This window comes from Larus michahellis (assembly GCF_964199755.1).
Source record: "Larus michahellis chromosome W unlocalized genomic scaffold, bLarMic1.1 SUPER_W_unloc_1, whole genome shotgun sequence".
In the NCBI taxonomy this organism is placed as follows: domain Eukaryota; kingdom Metazoa; phylum Chordata; class Aves; order Charadriiformes; family Laridae; genus Larus; species Larus michahellis.
The window spans coordinates 1,735,020-1,756,312 of record NW_027435888.1 but is presented as its reverse complement, the minus strand read 5'-3'; the positions used below and the strand labels follow the sequence as shown (position 1 = coordinate 1,756,312).

The window sequence follows — 21,293 nt, the reverse complement described above, 5'->3', positions numbered from 1 at the left end:
GGTGGAAGCGGTGGGTACAGTGATGGATCAAAAGGTGGTCTGGGGTGCACATCAACATGTTGCCGTGGAGGCTTAGGTGGACCTTCATAAAACCCAGTTCTGGGGTTGTACCCCTCTGGTGGAGGTGCCGTTGGTCTTGCTTCCGAGGGTGGCGGTGCTGGCCAGGGAACGTCCTCCTCCATCGGTTCTTCTTTCTCTGGAACTTCCTCAGGTGCAGCAGAGGGCATCAGCAGGGGATCGTCCCAAACCTTCGGACCTGGCCTGTTCGATCCTCCTCCCGTGGGTTGTAATGCTGCAAAAGCCCCGGCCGCTGTGGCTCGCTCCGCCTTCATATCTTGTAAGGTCGATAACACCAACCGCTATGTCGTCGCCAACGGTGATGCCTCTTTGTCTCCTTTACTTATCACTTCCCACAGTTTTTTCCCAACAGCCTCCCATATTTCTGGTTTAAAAGCTGTCTGGGGCTCTGGTGCGAATCCGTTCTCTCTGCACCATATTAACAACCTTCGGAGCATACGCTCATCGTATTTCACCCCTCTCTTAGAGAGGATATGCAGGAGAAGTCTTAATACAGCCCCTTCTTCTTTTGTTACTTGTTGCCCCATCTCCTGCCCCGGCTGCTCACCTCTCTCCAGGTGTCCGTGGCCACGTTGTCTGTTTATTCCGGATTGCCGCCCAATCCGCCCAGTCTCAGTCCAGCTGAGCCATCCTCCAGCCGGTGGATCTCCTTCTGGGTCTTCCGCCCCTCGCGTTCCGTTGCTCAAGCCAAGCGCCGATCAGGATCATGTCGGGGTGACCATCTGAGGAGAAATAACTGGACTCCAGATGATCCAATGTGAATCAACAGAAGCCGTTTATTAAGCACAGATCATCATCTTTTATACCCTGCGTTGTAGCTGTACACGTGACTTGCTTATTCCTGATTAGCTCGTTACACTGTCCACGCGCTGTGCATGCAGTTCATTCACACATCAGATTGGTTACAAGAATTCGCGTCGTAAATTGCTTAGTCACTAGCACAACATGTTTTCTGCCTTCTCAGTCCTGTTTTTCCCATGTACTAATTCCATCTTCTACCACCCGTTTTGCCCTTAATCTAATCTCTCACAGCAGGGAGGCTGGCTCACATGGCCATTTTCTCTCAGACACATTCCTACAATCCCGTACCTCCCCAGTGCAGTTCTGCGTCTTCTCCCTGGACCCCAACCTGCACCCAAACCCCAAACCCATCCTGGTCACCATCACGGTGCGGGGCCCTGTGGGGCTGGGGCAGCTCTATGGGGCGGCCTTATGGGTCTGAGGGGGGTCTCCTCTGGGGTGGGGTAGGGATGGTCCTAAAACTAAATGGATGCTTACCTTCAATTTGCACTCAAAAAGGTGGATTTTGAGCTCTGGGACACAAACGGGATGAGTAACACGAATGAGTTAATAAAAATGGAAATCAAGGACTTGTGAGGTCCCGCTCAGCTGACAGGCCATGAGCTGACCCACGGCTCGCGTAGGTTTGGTGAGATCCTTCATGTCTGGACACCTGACAGGCCAGGAGTAGGCCCACGCCCTGTGTCTGTGCTTATGAGGTCGCTCACGCCCGAGTAGCCAGTGGGCCAGGAACAGGCCTAGGGATTGTGTAGGTGCCTGGAGGTCACTGGTGCCTGCGCAGACGAGAGGCCAGGAGCTGTCACCTGGCTTGTGGATGTCTCTGCGATGTCACTGGTGCCTGAGGAGCCCAGGAGAAACATGTCTTGTGTTGGGTGTTTTGAGGTCCCAGGCGCCTGAGAAGCTGGTAGGCCAGGACTAAGCCCCCATCTTGTGTAGGTGTTTGCAAGGTCACCTGTGACCGCTCAGCTGACAGGTCAGGAAGAGGCCCATGGGTTGTGTAGGAGCTGGTGAAGTCACTGCTGCCCGCGTACCTGGTAGGGCAGGAGCAGGAACATGGGGGGTGTCACGGGTGCCTGAGTAGATGATGCCACCAAAATAATACTTGGACCCCACCCCAGTATGTGTTTTTGGAAGAACCATTGTCAGCAGAAGCCCGGACACAGCACACACACACACATGTGACAGCGGGACTCCTGAGCACGCAGCAGCAGCAGCAGGAGGGTGCGAGGTCACGGTCACTGTAACCCCTGAGCACACAGGGGTGGCAGCAGGAGGGACGGGAGCTCCTTCTTCAGGTTCTTCTGCTCCTCCTTGACGTGCTCCTCCCCCGCCTCCAGGAACTCCAGCTCCTGCTGCAGCTTCTCCTGCCACAGCTGGAGGTCGGGGGGAGGTCCTGCCTGCCCCCACCATCTGCCTGCACCCCCTCCTGCCCGCTGCCCTCCTGCCTGGACCCTCTCCTGCCTGCATCCCCCGTGCCCACACCCACCTTGTGGCGGGTGTCAAGGTCCTCCAGGTCCTCGGGTTCGGGCACCAGGAAGGACAGAGACGGGGGAGGGCGTGGGGTGGCAGCTCCTCCTGGGGGGGCGTGGGGGGGCTGCACCCAAGGGTGGCGGCACCCGGGGGGAGGGTGGTGGTGGTGGTGAAACCCAGATGAGAGAGGACACCTGGGCAAGGGGGGGCACCCGGACATTGCAGAGGACACCACCCATGGGTTGGGGAGGGCACCCAGAGGTGGGGAGAGGGGGTGCCCAGAGTATGGGGGGGTGTCACCCTTGGGGGACACCCAGATACGAGGGGGGGACCCAGATTAGGCACTGTGTGTCCCCATGGGGTGGGGAGCCAGAGGTGTGGGGAGTGTCACTCATGGGGGCACCCAGAGACTGGGGGGGGGGAGGGAGCATCACCCATGGAGGGGGGGAGCAGAGGTGGGAAGGGCACCCAGAGACTGGGGGGGCCCCCATGGGAGGAGTCACCCAGAGACTGGGGGGGCTGTCACCCATGGGGGGGCACCCAGAAACTGGAGGGGGACGCCAGAGATGGGGAGGGGGTACCCAGAGACTGGGGGGGGCACACAGAGATACGGGGAGGCACCCAGATATTCGGGGGGGCGCAGCCAGAAAGTGGGGGGGCACCCTCGGATGGGGGGGAGACCCAGAACCGTGGCGGGACCCGGAAGCGGGTGCGGGATCACGCGGACATGGCGGTGGCTGCCCACGGGCGGGTGGGGGCCGGGGGGGTCCCGGGAGAGTCTCAGCGGTGTCCCGTCCCCCCCCCAGGGTGTCCCCAGGGTGTCCCCGGGCCAACCGACCTGCGCGACCTCCCGCGGCGACCCCAGCTCCGCCATGCTGCCGCGCGTCACAGGGCAACGCCCACCGCGGCCGGAAACCGCGCCCACTTCCGGCGCAGGGGATGATGGGAGATGGAGTACGGGCCGGTGCGGACCAGTGATCCCAGTACGGGCCAGTGATCCCAGTATGGACCAGCATAGAGCGATCCCAGTGCAGTACCACTGCTCCCAGTATGACTCCCTGGTTCCCCCCAGTGCTCCCAGTGCGGTCCCAGAGCTCCCGGTATGACTCCCACACTCCCTCCAGTGCTCCCAGTATGACCCCTGTTATTCCCCCCAGTGCTCACTGTGCGGTCCCAGGGCTCCCAGTATGACTCTCTGGTTCCCTCCAGAGTTCCCAGTTCAGTCCCGGTGCTCCCACTATGACCCCCTGACTCCCCCCAGTGCTCCCAGTGCTGCCCCAGTGCTCCCAGTAAGACCCCCTGAGACCCCCCAGTGCTCCCAGTGCAGTCCCAGTGCTCCCAGTATGACTCCTTGGTTCCTCCCAGAGCTCCCAGTACAGTCCTAGTGCTCCCAGTATGACCCTCTGACTCCCCCCAGTGCTCCCAGTATGACCCCGTGACTCCCCCCAGTGCTACCAGTGCGGTCCAGTCCTCCCAGTATGACCCCGTGACTCCCCCCAGTGCTCCCAGTATGACCCCCTGACTCTCCCCAGTGCTCCCAGTGCTGTCCCAGTGCTCCCAGTGCGGTCCAGTTCTCCCAGTATGACTCACTCACTCCCCCCAGTACTCCCAGTGCGCTCCCAGCACTCCCAGTATGAGTCGTTGACTCCCCCAAGTGCCCCCAGTATGACTCCCTCACTCCCCCCAGTGCTCCCAGGTCGACGCCCTTACTCCCCCCAGTGCTCCCAGGGTGCTCCCAGTGCTCCCAGTATGACCCCCACTACTCCCCCCAGTGCTCCCAGTGCAGTCCCAGTGCTCCCAGTATGACTTCCTGGTTCCCTCCAGAGCTCCCAGTACACTCCTAGTGCTCCCAGTATGACACCCTGACTCCCCCCAGTGCTCCCAGGGTGCTCCCAGTCCTCCCAGTAAGACTTCCTGACTCCCCCCAGTGCTCCCAGTGCAGTCCTAGTGATCCCAGTATGACTTCCTGGTTCCCTCCAGAGCTCCCAGTACACTCCTAGTGCTCCCAGTATGACACCCTGACTCCCCCCAGTGCTCCCAGGGTGCTCCCAGTCCTCCCAGTATGACCCCCTGACTCCCCCCAGTACTCCCAGTGCTTTCCCAGTGCTCCCAGTATGACCCCCGGGGATCCCCCCAGTGTTCCCAGTGTGGTTCCAGTGCTCCCAGTATGACTCCCTGACTCCACCCAGTGCCACCAGTTCGGTCCCAGTGCTCCCAGTATGACACCCTGACTCCCCCCAGTGCTCCCAGTGCTGTCCCACTTCTCCCAGTATGACCCCCTGACTCCCCCCAGTGCTCCCAGTGCAGTCCCAGTTCTCCCAGTATGACCCCCTGACTCCCCCCAGTGCTCCCAGGGTGCTCCCAGTCCTCCCAGTTCGACGCCCTGACTCCTCCAGCGCTCCCAGTGCTGACTCAGTCCTCCCAGTATGACCTCCTGACTCCCCCCAGTGCTCCCAGTGCTCCCAGTATGACCCCCTGATGCTCCCCAGTGCTCCCAGTGCTGTCCCAATGCTCCCAGTGCGTTCCAGTTCTCCCAGTATGACTCCCTCCCTCCCCCCAGTACTCCCAGTGCGCTCCCAGCACTCCCAGTATGAGTCGTTGACTCCCCCCAGTGCTCCCAGGGTGCTCCCAGTGCTCCCAGTATGACCTCCTGGCTCCCCCCAGTACTCCCAGTGCGCTCCCAGCACTCCCAGTATGAGTCGTTGACTCCCCCCAGTGCTCCCAGGTTGACCCCCTCACTCCCCCCAGTGCTCCCAGGGTGCTCCCAGTGCTCCCAGTATGACCTCCTGGCTCCGCCCAGTGCTCCCAGTGCGCTCCCAGTGCTCCCAGAATGACTCCCTGACTCCCCAAAGTGCTCCCAGTTCTGTCCCAGTGCTCCCAGTATGACTCGCTGACTCCGCCCAGTGTTCCCAGTGCTGTCCCAGTGCTCCCAGTATGACCCCCTGACTCCCCCCAGTGCTCCCAGTGCGATCCCAGTGCTCCCAGTTGTTATAGATTATGGCCCAATAATTGACAGGAACCAGTCCAATTAATCAAATTAGTTTATTAAGCAAGCGGCAGCAAGCAAAACAGCGCTGGGCGGCCGGGGAGTCTTTGCTCCGCCAACGGCGCGCACCCACTTCCCGAGAGTAGCTGATTATATACTCTTCTGGTTCCCGTATATGTGTCAATCGTGGTATATTCTGTGTCTGAGCGACGTGTTGCTAGGGGGTCGGTCTTGTCCCGCCTCCTGGTGGTCGTGAGGCTGAAGGCTCCTCATCTTTATCGGTGTCCTTGGGGAGACTCTTTTCAGCTTATCGCACAACTTAGCTCTTCCCTTTGAAGTGTTAAAGCACACCAGATGCCTGTGATTTAGGCCTTGAGGTGTCAAAGCGCACCAGACAGCACACCGGATGCCTGTGATTTAATTATGTGGAGAGTCAAAACATTGTAATTTTTCACCAGCCTTTAAGAAAGCCTGATTTGATTAACAAACATGATTTTATTTATTACACAGTATGACTCCCTCACTCCTCCCAGTGCTCCCAGTATCACTCTCTGGTTACTCCCAGTGCTCCCAGTATGGTCCCAGTGCTCCCATGGTGTGTTTTAGCCTCAGAGGGCAACAAAGAACCACGTGCCGCTCGCTCGGGCCTTCCCAATACGGGAAGAATCGGAAGAAAAAAGGCAAGACTCTTGGGTTGAGACAAAGGCAGTTTCACAGAACAGCAAAGGGAACAAGAAAACAACAACAATCACACGGACAGAGGAATGTACAAACACGATTACGGAACCGCCGCTCCCCGCCGCTCCCCGACCGGACCCGGGACGCCCCAGCCCGCTCCAAGCGGGGATGTCCTGCCCCCTCCCCCGGCAGCTCAGGGTGGGCATGGCTCACATGGCATGGAATACCTGTGTCCTGGGGAGAAGTAACCCTGTCCCCGCCGCAACCAGGACATTATCCACCCCTTATTCCAGACCATCCATGCCATGCCCACATCTTACAGGTTCCAATGAATTGCCACCACTTTCCCCTGTCATGTATATATACACGTATATATTCATGCAGATATAGTGCCCTTAGTCTATGGGCCATCCCTCCAACGTGTCCGTTGAGTTCATTTCATCCATGGCTCTGGGCTCCATCTGTTAGAACAGTCTGTGTCCTGGAGAGAATTAACCCTATCCCTGCCGGAACCAGGACAGCAGCCCAGAAAGCCAATCATAGCCTGGGCTGCATCTACAGAAGCCTGGCCAGCAGGTGGAGGGAGGGGATTCCCCCTCTCTACTGCCATCTCATACGATTTCATCTGGAATGCTGCGTCCAGTTCTAGGGGCCCCAGCACAAGAAAGACATGGACCTGTTAGAGTGGGTCAAGGGAAGGATCACCAAAAATCATTGGAGAGCTGGAAGACCTCTCCAAGGAAGAAAAGCTGAGAGAGTTGAAGTTGTTGAGCCTGGAAACAAAAAAGCACCAAGGAGACCTTCTTGTGGCCTTTTAACCTATGAGGGAGGCTTATAAGAGAGAGAGAGAGATTTTACCAGGGCCAGTAATGACAGGACAAGGGGCAATGGTTTTACACTGAAAGAGGGTAGATTTAGATTGAACATAGGGAGGAAATTTTACAATGAGGGTGGTGAGACACTGGAAAAGGTTGCCCAGAGAAGTTGTGGATTCCCCATCGTTGGCGGTGTTCAGGGTCAGGTAGGGTGGGGCTTTGAGCATCCTGATCGAGTCACAGATGTCCCTAAAAAACAGGGATTGGACTACATGACCTTTAAACGTCCCTTCAAATCCATGGCATGCTGGGACACTATGAGAGGAGATGTGGCCACACCAGTCCTGAGTCAAGGGGGACAATAACTACACTTGTCTGTGTGGCCACAGTCCTTCTAACACCACCCCATATGCAGCTGGCCTTAATGGTGCTGAGCCTTTACCAGAGGCTCATATGGCATCCCTCAAAATGCCCAGGCCCCTCTCCTCAGACTCACTCCTCACCTCGTCCTCTCCCACTTTGCCCCTTCTCCTTGAAAAGCTTGAGGAGGTTTCTGTTGGCCACGTCCCCAGGTGTGTCAAGGTCCCTGTGCACTGAAGCTCCAGCATGTCAGCATTTAGATTGCATGTGCAGATGGCTCATGCTGAGTCGTGGTTCCTCTAACAAGACAATTGAGTAGCTGTAGGACAGCAGAGGTCAGAAAAGGGGTTACTAGTGTCATGGACGTCATGAGGAAGGTAGAAAGTGCCACTGTCACCATCTCCGAAACACCAAGGGAAGGGCCAACAAGGAAACGGTGAAAAAGAGTTGGCTCTTTGTATGGGAGGGGATGAGGATGATCCAAGAGAAGAACTTGAGAGTGGAAAAAGAGCGGAAAAGGGCATGAAAGGAAAAGAGGAACATCAAATTGCTTGGTTGGAAGGGACCTTTCAGATCACCTAGTCCAACCATCAACCTAACTCTGACAAAAGCCATCACTAAACCATAGCTCTAAGCACTATGTCTGCCCGTCTTTGAAATACCTCCAGGGATGGTGCCTCGAAAACTTCCTGGGCAGCCTGTTCCAATGCTTAATAACCCCCTCAGTGTAAAAAGTTTTCCTAATATCCTGCCTAAACCTCCCCTGGCACAACTTGAGGCCGTTTCCTTTGGTCCTATCGCCTCTTACTTGGGAGAAGAGACCGATCCCTACCTCTCTACAACCCCCTTTCTGGGAGTTGTAGAGTGAGAAGGTGTCCCCTCAGCCTCCTTTTCTCCAGGCTAAACAATCCCAGCTGTCTCAACTGCTCCATACAATGTTTATTCTCCAGATCCCTCACCAGCTCCGTTGCCCTTCTCTGGTCCTGCTCCAGCACCTCAGTGTCTTTTTTGTGCCCAAAACTGGACACAGTACTCCAGGTGGGGCCTCACCCGTGCCAACAGGGGGACAATCACTTCCCTACTCCTGCTCACCACACTGTTCCTGATACAGGCCAGGATGCTGTTGGCCTCCTTGGCCACCTGGGCACACTGCTGGCTCATATTCAGCCGGCAGTTGACCAACACCCCCAGGTCCTTTCCTGCGGGGCAGCTCTCCAGCCACTCCTCCCCAGGGTGTTGTAACACTGCATGGGGTTGGTGTGACCCAAGTGCAGGACCCGGCACTTGGACCTGTTGAACCTCATACCACCGGCGTTGGACCATCGATCCAGAGTCACCAGATCCCTCTACAATGCCTTTCTACCCTTAAGCAGGTCGACACTCCCACCCAACTTGGTGTCATCTGCAAACTTACTGAGGGTGCACTCGATCCCCTCATCCAGATCATTGATAAAGATCTTAAAGTGAACTGGCCCCAATACCGAGCCCTGGGGAACAAGCATCAGGGTGACCATCTGCACACAAACATTAACAGCTGACCAAATGGAGCTTGAGTCCAGGGGCAGCTGGAGAAACGCTGGGATTTGGCCAACAGAAACGTCTTCAAGTTTTTCAAGGAGAAGTGGCCAGTCCTGCATCCCGGGGAAGAATAACCCCAATGCAGCAGGACAGGCTGGGACCTGATGTGCTGAGCAGTGACCCTGCGGAGACGGGGCTGGGCACCCTGAGGGACGCCTCATGAGCCAGTGGTGCACGCTCACTATGAACAAGGCCGGCTGCCTACGGGGCTGCAGGAGGAGGAGCGTGTGCCCCCCAGGCAACTTGAGTCACCTTCCCCTTTGACTCAGCACTGCTGTGGCCCAACGCACACAGCTGTGTCCCAGTGTGCGGCTCCCCATTTTGGAGAAGTGGAGAGGACCTGGAGAGTGTCCAGAGGAGGTCTGCCAAGATGGCCTTTAGGGCCCAGTGCACGTGTGCTTGGTGGAGAGGCTGAGGGACCTGGGCTTCTGTGGCCCACTGGCAGGGAGGCTCTGGGCACTATTAGAATGGTCTGAAACTGGTTGAAGGGTTGTTTGTGAGATGATGGATCTTTCCTTTGGTGGGAAACAGCAGGAGAAAGAAATAATGCAACAAAGGGCAGCTTGGGAGGTGGAGACTGGACACCAGGAGAAAGAAATGCCACTGCAAGGGCAGTGCTGTGCTGCAACAGATCACCCAGAGGGAGTCGGGATCAGCCCAAGGCGTTGTGTTTCAAGAACAGCCAAGGACGATGGAGAGAGATGAGTAAAGGCAGTGAGATGCTGAGGGGAGAGCAAGATGGGGAAGCAGGGGGGATGTCTGCAGCCTGCAGGGGAAGAGGAGCAGATGTGGGACATCATAGCACCGCCTGTGGTGGAGACGATCAAGGGAGTTGGCAAGGCTGAAAGGCCCCAACAGTGCTTATGTCTTTCTCCTCTTGGCTGTGGCTGTTGTCTGTGCCACCAAGGCTACCAGAAGACACCTTATCCTTACAGCACTAGGGCCTTAGCGCCTCCTCTTCCCCACCCGGGAGCCGTCATTCTGTCTTTCTGCCCTTGGCATTGCACGTCCTCCCATCACAATGCCCCAGGAAGAGCCCTGAGCTGTGCTTGTGGGGCAGGATCTCCCTTCCCAGGGGCTGGAGGCCAGGGCTTGGCCCTTTGCCTTCCTCTCACACATTCAGCATTAGCCAGCGTCAGAGACACCTCTCCATTGCCTTTGCCTACCTGCCCTCACTGCCTCCAGTTTTACAACGAATGAGCCCCCAGGAGCCTTTGGCACTAATGGCCCTCAGTGGGACCCCTTAACGCTCCAAGAAACTTTCAAAATTACATCTGACGTTGACTTCTGGAGAGGTTTCATCAGCTTCCCCTGGGTCTGAGCTTCATGAACTCAGCATCAAAACCACCAGAGAGGTCAATAAAATGCCTTGGGCTGGTCCTGCTCAGTACAGAAATGGGGGTTGGCTGGGCGGCAGGAATCCGTGTTCGCTGCTCGGGATGGGCATCGGGGGGTAAGCAATTGTACTGCATCACTCCTGGTTTCCTATATTCTTTTAAAATGATTGTTAGTTTCTTTCCCGTTACTGGTCTATCAAACTGTCTCTATCTCAACCCATGAGATTTTTATTCCTTTTTCTCCCTCTTCTCCCTATCCCTCTGCAGGGGATCAGGGGGGAGTGAGACAAGAGCTGCGTGGTCTTTCCCACCCAACAAGGCTGAGGAGTGAGCTGGCTCTGCTCATGTCACTGCAGTTTGAGGACAACCAGGAGTTTCCTTGAGGTTTTCCCGCAGGAATATGCTGAGCAGCTCCTCTGCGTTACAAGTGGATCACAGATGAGGTAACTAGTGAATGGCAGAAGCTGTAACCCCTTTCCCACATCCCCGCTGCTGTGGAGCAGGGATGACTCCTTGGGAGCCCAGAAGCAGAGCTCTGCTCCTCACAGCACACTTGGCCAGCAACAATGAGAGCTCCAACAAGGGCAATGAAGAAAACTCCTGGAAAAAAGGACACAGGCAAAGTGTGTTTCCGGGGCTTGGGTTTGGAAGGGCAGGCGATGGGAAGGGATTTGCTCAGGGCTGTCCTGACTTGTGAGTGTGCTTTCCTCCTTTGGCAGTACCTCGGGAACAAAGGGATGCGATGTCCAATGGCAGCTCCATCACCCACTTCCTCCTCCTGGCATTCGCAGACACGCGGGAGCTGCAGCTCTTGCACTTCTGGCTCTTCCTGGGCATCTACCTGGCTGCCCTCCTGGGCAATGGCCTCATCATCACTGCCGTAGCCTGTGACCACCGCCTCCACACCCCCATGTACTTCTTCCTCCTCAACCTCTCCCTCCTCGACCTGGGCTGCATCTCCACCACTCTGCCCAAGGCCATGGCCAACTCCCTCTGGGACACCAGGGCCATCTCCTTCTCAGGATGTGTTTCCCAGGTCTTTTTCTTTGCCTTCTTGATGTCAGCAGAGTTTTATCTTCTCACCGTCATGGCCTACGACCGCTACGTTGCCATCTGCAAACCCCTGCACTATGGGTCCCTCCTGGGAAGCAGAGCTTGCGTCCACATGGCAGCAGCTGCCTGGGGCAGTGGCTTTCTCTGTGCTCTGCTGCACACTGCCAATACATTTTCAATACCTCTCTGCCAAGGCAATGGCCTAGACCAGTTCTTCTGTGAAATCCCCCAGATCCTCAAGCTCTCCTGCTCACAATCAGACTACCTCAGAGAAATCTGTCTTCTTTCTTTTAGTATCTTTTTTACTTTTGCATGTTTTGTTTTCATTGTGGTGTCCTATGTGCAGATCTTCAGGGCTGTGCTGAGGATGCCCTCACAACAGGGCCGGCACAAAGCCTTTTCCACGTGCCTCCCTCACCTGGCCGTGGTCTCTCTGTTTCTCAGCACTGCCACGTTTGCCTACCTGAAGCCCACCTCCATCTCCTCCACAGATCTAGACTTAGTGGTGTCATTTCTGTACTCGGTGGTGCCTCCAGCAGTGAACCCCCTCATCTACAGCATGAGGAACCAGGAACTCAGGGATGCCCTGAGGAAACTATTGCAATATACTGCAATATTCACAGAAACCAGCAGGACAACCTTTTGTTCATAACCTTTTTACAGTCTTCCTTTGTTTCCTTCTTTCTTCCTTCCTTACTTCTTTTCTTATTTCTTTCTTTCCTTCTTTCCTTTTTTCTCTTTCTTTCCTTCTTTCTTTCTTTCTTTTTCCCTTCTTTCTCTATTTTCTTTTTCTTTCTTTCTTTCTTTCTTTCTTTCTTTCTTTCTTTCTTTCTTTCTTTCTTTCTTTCTTTCTTTCTTTCTTTCTTTCTTTCTTTCTTTCTTTCTTTCTTTCTTTCTTTCTTTCTTTCTTTCTTTCTTTCTTTCTATATTCCTTGCTTTCTCTTCTCTCGTTCTCTCTTTTACTGTTTCTCTTTTTTCTCTCTTCCTCTTATTTTAGGCTTTTGATAATATTATTCCTAAGCTCACTTTTTGAGCATCCCAATGATGTACATGAAAAGCAGACTCCCTCCGTACTTGAAACAAAATAAAGGCAGCAGCAGAAAATCAAGCTGTGAATGAATGCTTTATTTTGCTTTGCTTACACACGCAGCTTTGGCTTTACCTGGGCTGAGCTGGGAAGTGCTCGGGAGAGGAAAACACCAGTGCAGAGCTCAGCTGTGTGAGTGCGAAGGCTGGGTGCACACAGTAGTGTTCTCACACAGCCAGGCCTTCTGGAGAGACAGGAAGGACCAGTAGAGCAGGACCTGCTCTGTGCCACGGTCCCTGGACACGCCGGGGAACCTGCCCCAGGGTAATCGTCACCAACCAGCCCCTCACAGTACAGCAACAGCCACTCACCTCAGCTCAGAGAGCTGGTCTGTCCCTCCATGGAGGGACACAAAATGACTGCATCAGAAGTTTGTTCTTGCATCACAGACTTAGGAATACACATTTCATGTGTGTGATGAGATGAATTTGAGGGAGCACAAGTGCCAGCAGCTACTCCTAGGAGTGTCCTGTTGTGGGAAACTCAGCTTATTGAGATCACTTCAGGTTTGGAGTAACATCCGCTGGGTAACCACCACTGGCATGTGCTTCCTTATGTGTAGGTCATAGAGACATCGAATCATAGAACCACAAAATGGTTTGGGGCTGCCAGCGCACATTGCCAGCTCATGTTCAGTTACTCCAGCCCCAGCATCCTCACGCCCTTCTCTGCAGGGCTGCTCTCAATCCCTTCGTCAACACACTCCATGAGTCTCCTGCACCGCTCACAGCTTCATGGGATGCTCTTCCAGCTGCTGCCAGGGTGACTGGAGTCCCCCAGTAGATCTCAGCCTCTGAGTGTGGTGCTTCCTGGAGGTGAAGTAAGAACGCTTCGTCAAAAGGCTCCTCTTGCTCGGGTGGCCTGTAGCAAACCCCAGCCGTGAGGATTCCAGCTGCACAAGGGTGCTCAGCTCCTCCTCTTTGTTCCCCAGGCTGCGTGCGTTGGTACAGAGGCACTTCAGCTGGGCCACTGACCATGACAACTTCTTTAGAGGAACACAGCCCCTGGGATTGGCTGCCTGCCTCCTTTGGCCCAGAAGTGCTTGGATATAAAACTATAAGATTGGTAGGCAATATATACACCTAGAGGAATATATCTATGAAAGGAAGTGTGTAATTCTATTAATGAATTTATTTATTCATTTATAAATAGATACACTACTTTATATATATATCTATATATGTATATACATTTTGATCTAGGTCAACATTAATAAAGGTATAGAAATTAATAATTTTGAATTGAAAATTTCGAATGTTTCTAAATTTGAATTGTCATTTTTAATTGGATAAATCCTTCTTCAATAAGATTTAGTGTAGTGAAGAATTAGAGTTTAAATGTGAACAGAAGCAGAAGGAAAAGGCCGGGTGGGGGTCCCCCACTTTACCAGGCTGCAGAACAAGCCCTGACAGGGTGGGCTGGGGGAATTCAAGAGGGCGGAGGGGTGCCCGAAAGGTGGTGGGGCACGGACACGCTGGAACATGCCCAGGGGCTACGGCCCCCTTCTAGGAGGGGTGAGCAAGTGACGGAGAGGGGGGTCAGTACTGGCTTGGGTCCCCCCAAAAGACGAGCACGCAGCAAATAGGTTGGTATGTGCTTGTGAGGAGCTGCTGCCTGAGTAGCCAACAGGCCAAGAGGAGGCTTCTGGTCTGTGTAGGAGCTTGTGAGGAGTCGTATCTCAGAGGTGAGCAGACAGCAAGCAGGGGGAGATGTGGGGGTCAGGTCTCTGGTGCCTGAGTAGCTGATAGAGCAGGAGCAAGGCCAGGGCTCCTGTAGGGGCTGGTGAGGTCCCTGGTGCTGGTGTAGCTGATAGGAGACACGTGGCTCGGGCTTGTCCTTCTGATGTCACTCTTGGCTGAGCAGCTGATAAGGCAGGCCCAGGTGCACAGCTCTTGTAGGTGCCTGTGAGGTCACTGGTGCCTGCGCAGACGAGAGGCCAGGAGCTGTCACCTGGCTTGTGGATGTCTCTGCGATGTCACTGGTGCCTGAGGAGCCCAGGAGAAACATGTCTTGTGCTGGGTGTTTTGAGGTCCCAGGTGCCTGAGAAGCTGGTAGGCCAGGACTAAGCCCCCATCTTGTGTAGGTGTTTGCAAGGTCACCTGTGACCGCTGAGCTGACAGGCCAGGAAGAGGCCCATGGGTTGTGTAGGAGCTGGTGAAGTCACTGCTGGCCGCGTACCTGGTAGGGCAGGAGCAGGAACATGGGTGGTGTAGGGTGTTGTGGTGTCACGGGTTGTTGCGTGAAAAGGGGCAAAGCGGTTTTGGCAGAAGATAAACCCCCTTGCGTTCTAACACTCCTCACTGAGGTGGGAGGCTAGGTGCGGCTAGGTTTAAATTCTGAGTGATGCCCAATTCAGCACTATCAGTCCAATCGCGTTTAATATGTATTAAACTATTACGATTTGGATACACTAATAGTGGACTGCACCTTCAGTCTAGTCGTGCTCATGAACTAGCACGGCCACTCTCGAGTCTTTGGTCGCGTTCAGTGAGAAACCAAAACGACTAGCTACTTAAAAAAGTGCAGTTTATTTAAACAACAGATATATAGGTTCTTAGGATTGCCGGTGATAAATACACTGTCTGCAAAGCACGTGCAAATGAAAGTCTTGTTACATATACAAAACGCGCGACAAAGTTATAAATGCTTTAAATGTAGGAAAAGAGAGTCTCTAGAGAAATTTCTAAGTTTCCCGAGGAAGCACTCGGTATAATCTAAGTCTTACCCAAAGGCGTCCCTATGGGGGGGAAGAGAGGCTCAGCCCGTCGACTGATCCCAGAAGTCAGTGATGTAATTCTTTGCGATGGTGTCTTCCCTGGGTATCCCCCCTCTCTTGGGCTATTTTTATACTATTTGTTATCTTCAAGGTGGAGTTTGAGTGACTTTAGTCATACATACTTTTATCATGATTGGTGTAAATTTCTCTCGCTTCACAATTAAAGGTAGAGTTTACGAGAAATTCAGGGTGCAGACTCAAGAAGGAGTGGTCGCACCTTGGAGGCGGGTAGCCTTCGGGATGGAGGTGTGTTTTGGTATTATAATGACATTATAATGAACAAAGTTCGCACAAAGGACAGCATTTCATCAAAATTTGACAAAATGTTGGCTCTGAGCATCTAGCGGGCAGCTAATTGGCAGCTTATCTGTTTCATGGTATCATCCCATTCCTGTATCCGCTATACATCATAAGGTAAAGCCACGGAATAATTGCATCCCGTCCCGTACCTCATGTAGCTTATCAGGGAACCACAGATGTTGTGTCCTTCATGCCAGCTGCGGCTATTTTCTACCTCAGAAGCCTCTTGATTTTATACTTTTCCTTAATGTGTGAACAATGCTGTACTTTTGTATTTTTTAGCCAATTTAGTATTTATTCCACACGGGTGCCCGAGTAGATGACAGGCTGGGAGCCAAGCAGTAGTTTATGTAGGTGTTTGTGAGGTCATTGTTGTCTGAATACCTGATAGGCCACGAGCAGGAACGTGGCTTGTGAATGTCGCTCTTGTTATTTCACCGCTGCCTGTGTAGCTTTTGGGCAAGGAGCAGGCATATGGCTTGTGTGGCCGCTTCTGATGCCATGAAAATAATACTTGGACCCCACCCCAATATGGGTTTTTGGAAGAACCATTGTCATCAGAAGCCTGTACACAACACACACACACACGTGTGACAGCGGGACTCCTGAGCACGCAGCAGCAGCAGCAGCAGGAGGGTGTGAGGTCATGGTCACTGTAACCCCTGAGCACATGGTGGTGGCAGCAGGAGGGACGTGAGGTCACTGTCAGTACCACTCATGAGCACACGGCAGTAGAAGTAGGAGAGTGTGAAGTCACCGTCAGTATAACCCACGAACACACAGCTTTGGCAGTAGGAAGGACGTGAGGTCACGTCACCGATGTCACGCCGTGCCCGTCGGGCTCGGTGCAGAGCGGCCGTGTGCATGACAGGGGCATGACGGGGGCTGGGAGCTGCCCGTCCCCGTGTCTGTGAGGCCGAAGGAGCAGCCCCTGCGGCCCTGGCTGGAGCAGTCGGGGTGGGGGTGGCTCGGGGGCACCCCAGGGATGTGCCTGGGCACGGTGCCAGGAGGAAACCACAGACTTCCTGCCCGGGCGCTGCGGGGGCAGCGGGGGGAGCGCGGCAAGGCCACGTGGGCTGTGGTTTGTGCACCTGCAGGCTCCAGCTCCCGCTCCGCCCGTGGGGAATAACGGCCCCTGGGTGACACACTGAGAGTCAGGGACACGTCTGAGCCTCTGGGCTTCCCGTCTGCTGCCAGGGCAGGGACATGATCCAGCTCCGGCTCCTGCGAGGGACTCACTGTGGGGCCCTGCAGGGAGGGACGGACAAGCCAACACTCCTGGGATGGAGCTCTTGCCCTGGATGAAGACCTCTCCCAGCTGCTGCTCCCAGCACAGTGAGGTCGGTAGCAGGGGCAGGGGCTGTTTCCTCCCCATCCTGACGCAGACCCTGGTGCAGTCCCCGCTCCATGGTCACCGCAGCCTGGGGGCAGCTGGACACTTGCCTCATGGCTTCTTGGATGAGCCCAGCGCAGGAGATGCTCAGTGCTTCCAGGCCCACAGCAGGGTGCAAGGGGTGACTAACCAAATTCTGCTGCACACCCAGCTTGTCCCATGATGATCCGCCACCACAGCGACCATGACACCGGCAGCGGGACATATATGTCCCTCATATATGGTCATGAACAGCGCTGGAGAAGTTCATTGGCGGGCTGGGCTGTGTCGGAGGGGAGATAGCTCCTGAAAACGTCTAAAAAGGTGCTGCTGCTTCGATTGGCTCCTTCCGCAGCTGGGTCGGCATCTGCAGAGATATATCACCCTCCCATCATCAACGTCCCCCTGAGTCCCCAGGGGTTGTGACAGGGAGTGGGGAAGAGCAGGGCTGTGCCAGCAGGGCAGGAGGCTCAGGATGGGAATGGAGGGACTCCTGTCCCCTCGGGTGCTGTGGCTGCTCCTCTGGGTGCAGCTCTGCAGAGGTAAGTGCCGGCTCCCTTTTCCCACAGCCCAGGGCCATCGGGTACCAGTGGGGTCATCAAGAGCCCTTTGGGAAGAGGGTTTCTTTCCAAGTGCCGCTGAGATGAGGGTCAGGAGGAGCTCAGGTCTATGGACCCTGTGCCTTTGCCTGTGTCCATCTGGGTGGGAGCGGGTGTCTCCATGATGCTGTTAAGGGGTGCCGGGCTGGGGAGGAGCAGGTGCCCTGCGCACGGCCTGGGGATACAGGTTTTGGGTGGGCATGGGCAGGGGCCCTTTGAGGTGGGAGGAGGTGCTGAGGGCTGTGGGACAGAAAATGTCCCAGCGGGTCTGGAGTTAGCACCCCCAGCCTGCACAGCCCATGGGGAGTGGGGGGACGCCCACACATATCCCCAGGGAGAGCCTGGAGGGGAGAGGGCTCCCATCCTGGTGCCTGTGACAGGCAGGGGGGACCCCAGACCTGCACTCTGGGACTCGGTGCTCTCCTGACCAGTCCCATCTCGGTGGTTGAAGGGGCTGCAGAGGTGAGGCTGGAGAATGGCAGCGGACCCTGTGCTGGGAGAGTGGAGGTAAGACACCAGGGCCAGTGGGGGACCATGTGTGATGACTCCTGGGACACGAAAGATGCTGCAGTGGTTTGTAAGCAGCTGGGCTGTGGGTCCGCTGTCAAAGCTCATGCTGAAGCACACTTTGGGGCAGGATCCGGCCCCATTTGGATGTGTGGTGTTAATTGTCATGGCACAGAGTTGGCCCTGTCTGACTGTAGACACCGTGGATGGGGTCAAAGCTACTGTGGTCATGATGAGGATGCTGGAGTGACATGCTCAGGTAAGGAGCCAATCTCTTCCCCACCTTTGGGACTGGGACAGGAGAAGGGACCTGGCTGTGCCCTCAGGGAGCAATGAACGGCTGCCAGGGCAGGGTCCTGTGTTGCTGGTCACACTGCCAAGCTGGGACTGTCATTGCTGGTGTCCCTGGTCCCTCACGAAAGACCAGTGGGGTTCACCCACCACTGGGCCCCAAGATGGTTCATCCCACCCTCAGTTGGTGCCTGGGGCTGGGAGATGAATCCCCCTCAATGTCCGCATTTTTTGTTGGTTCTCATCTTTCTTCTCCAATTCAGCCAGCACCTGTCTGGCATTGCTGAGGGCCAGGTTCCTCTGTGCCAGAGGCACCGAGAGCTGCTCACGCGGCCACCCACAGCCCCAGAGAAGGGTGCAGAGTGGCCAGTGGCTTTTGGGTTGTGCCTTCTGGCAGACACAAGTCCCTCAACCAAAGCAAAGGGGCCGCTTAAGGGGAAAAAGCCCTGTCCTTGGGCAGAGGAGCAGGGTGTCCCTGGTATATCTGTGCCATCAGCACCCATTGGGAGCTGCTCGGAGGACCGTGGGTCTCTTTGCCTGTGGCCACCTTGCAGGCCAGGTGGGACATGGGTATGTAACTGCCAGAGGGCTGTGGGAACTCACAGGGTTCTTTGGTTACTCCAGGATTTGTCCGGCTGGTTGGAGGGGACAACCCCTGCTCAGGACGAGTGGAGATCCGTGATAGGAACAAGTGGAAAAGTGTCTGTGACTCCGACTTTGGTCCCAAAGCTGCCGACGTGGTCTGCAGAGAGTTGCAGTGTGGCACAGCCCTGTCTGTCCCCGGGGCAGCTCACTTTGGAGAAGGGGCTGGTCCCATGTGGGACAGAGAGCTGCAGTGTGTGGGGAATGAATCCCTTCTCAGCTCCTGCCCCACGGGGTCCCCCAGGGACCAGCCCTGCACCCACGCGAATGCTGCCGGTGTCACCTGCACACGTAAGGACTCAGGGCAGGGTGTTACCACCGGGGGTGTGCCGATGATGGGGGAGCAGGGACGGGACTGTGCTGTGCTGGGTGTGAGGACAGAAGGGGTGATCACAGAACCATAGAATGGTTTGGGTTGGAAGGGACCTTTCAATGTCATCTAGTCCAACTTGCCTGCAACCAGCAGGGACCTCTTCAACTAGATCAGGTTGCTCAGAGCCCCATTAAACCTGACCTTGAATGTTTGTCTGCAGCCCTAAAATGGTGCAGAAGGAGGAGAAAGGCAGGGTGTCCATTTGGCCTCTACTCTACCACCCAAGGCAGCAAAAGCACAAGTCTGCCCTGTCTCATCCTTCTCTGTCCCGAGTTCACAGGGTTCAGGCTGGTGAACAGCAGCACGGCGTGTGAGGGGAGGGTGGAGGTCCATGTGCAGGGGGCCTGGGGCACCCTCTGTGCCTCCCGCTGGGACCTCTTGGACGCCCACGTTCTCTGCCATCACCTCAACTGCGGGTTTGCTGAGTCCATTCCTAAAGGAGGGCATTCTGGGAGAGGAAACGGCCCTGTCTGGAGAGACTCCTTCCACTGTGACGGGACTGAAGCCCACCTGGGAGAGTGCCCAGTGACTGCCCTGGGGGCCTCGCCGTGCTCCCATGAGAACGACGCTGCTGTCATATGCTCAGGTGAGTGCAGGAAAACACTCGGTTACTCTGTTTTCCTCTTAAATGCTCCCAAAGCAGGGGACCCTGTGGCAGTGCAAGGCTCTGGCTCAGAAGGTCCCCACAGAGGGCTGGCGGCAGGCAGGCGAGCTCCAAGGCCCTCCTGCAAGGGTGCCAGAGCCTGGAGACATGCTGCAGGCTGCCGGGCTCCCCGATGCCACCAAGGGCTGGGGCACGGCTGCTCTCCCCAGGCCCAGCTCGCTTCGCATCCCTGCGGCTGGTGGGTGGAGGAAGCCCGTGTGACGGGTGAGTGGAGATCTTCCAGCACGGGACGTGGGGCAGAGTCCTGGATGAGCAGTGGGACGTGCAGGAGGCCAGCGTGGTGTGCCGACAGCTGCAGTGCGGAGAGGCAGAGGCAGCCTACAACCCCCCGAAGGCTCAGAGAGGGACGGGTCCCGTGGGGCTGCGCGGGGTGCGGTGTGCAGGGCACGAGGCCAACCTGACCCTCTGCAACACCCCCCTGCCTGAGAGTGCGCTGGAAGCAGGGATTGCCGAGGACATGGGGGTCGTTTGCTGGGGTGAGTGGCGCTGCACGGCCCCCCCAGGCTCTGGGCTGGGTGGGCAGCCGGCCCTTGACGGCAGCCGGGGTTTCCTGCTGCTACAGGGAGCCGTCAGGTGCGGCTGGTGAACGGGCCTGGGCGCTGCGCTGGGAGAGTGGAGATCTACTACCAGGGCAGCTGGGGGAGTGTCTGCGATGACGGCTGGGACCTGTCTGATGCTGCCGTCGTTTGCCGCCAGCTGGGCTGCGGAGGGGCACTGGAGGCGGTTGGCTCCGCTCGCTTCGGGGAAGGCTCTGCTCAGATCTGGCTGGAGAGCGTGAACTGCTCCGGGGCCGAAGCTGCTCTCTGGGACTGCCCGGCAGGGTCCTGGGGGCAGCACGGCTGCGGGCACAAAGAGGACGCAGGAGTCATCTGCTCAGGTGTGTGCCGGGAGCTGTGGTGGGAGCCCAGTGCCCAGGCAGGCCGGGACGAGGGGAGAGCCGGACACGGCCGAGGCTGTTCCTGGCCAGCTCTGAGCCCCTGACAAAGGCCATTGTGGGGACACCCACGCACAGGTGCCCTCAGTCCCACCGGGGGTCCCTGGGGAGCTCTGCTGTCCCTGACGGTCCGCAGGGAGGGCAGGGGTGTCTGTCCATCAGGGACATTTCTCTGTCCGTGGGTGCAAGGGGGACTTGCTGGACGTGCCTTTGCCTGTCTGAGGGCCTGGCGGGTGCAGGGGTGTCCCTGCTCCCCCAGCCCCAGCCCAGCCTGTTCCCCCTCGCTGCCTTTCCTCCCAGAGTTCATGGCCCTGAGGCTGGAGAACGGCACCAACTGCTCCGGGCGCCTGCAGGTTTTCTACAATGGGACGTGGGGCAGCGTTTGCTCCAACTCCATGACTCCTGAAACTGTGTCGCTGGCATGCAAGGAGCTGGGCTGCGGGGACAGAGGGTCCCTGGAAACACAACGGCCCTACGGCAGGCTGTCTGGCACGGCCTGGCTGGACCGTGTGGAGTAATTCTGAGGTAATTCTGAGCTAGCCGGGCACCAGCATCCCCTGCGTTCCTGCTCCTGGCTGGGCATGGTCAAATT

The 21,293-nt window shown here is 56.2% G+C and overlaps 2 protein-coding genes across 2 annotated transcripts in view; both read left to right on the top strand.

Moving 5' to 3' along the window:
- The first annotated feature begins 3,298 nt into the window (after nucleotides 1-3,298).
- Nucleotides 3,299-21,293, top strand: part of LOC141736700 (scavenger receptor cysteine-rich type 1 protein M130-like) — a 114,530-nt gene continuing 96,535 nt past the window's right edge. Inside the window, exons 1-8 of the mRNA XM_074571258.1 lie at nucleotides 3,299-3,332; nucleotides 3,422-3,534; nucleotides 3,799-3,825; nucleotides 4,037-4,078; nucleotides 4,174-4,201; nucleotides 4,704-4,773; nucleotides 17,671-18,056; nucleotides 18,713-19,021. Coding sequence (XP_074427359.1) covers nucleotides 3,299-3,332; nucleotides 3,422-3,534; nucleotides 3,799-3,825; nucleotides 4,037-4,078; nucleotides 4,174-4,201; nucleotides 4,704-4,773; nucleotides 17,671-18,056; nucleotides 18,713-19,021 — 1,009 coding nt within the window. The remainder of the gene's footprint in view (nucleotides 3,333-3,421; nucleotides 3,535-3,798; nucleotides 3,826-4,036; nucleotides 4,079-4,173; nucleotides 4,202-4,703; nucleotides 4,774-17,670; nucleotides 18,057-18,712; nucleotides 19,022-21,293) is intronic.
- On the top strand, nucleotides 19,371-21,219 carry LOC141736647 (scavenger receptor cysteine-rich type 1 protein M130-like; the record flags this gene model as incomplete). Its single annotated transcript, XM_074571195.1, has 4 exons — nucleotides 19,371-19,689; nucleotides 20,151-20,243; nucleotides 20,330-20,644; nucleotides 21,002-21,219. Coding segments are annotated over 4 exons (945 nt in total), but the record flags the coding sequence as incomplete, so codon positions are not given.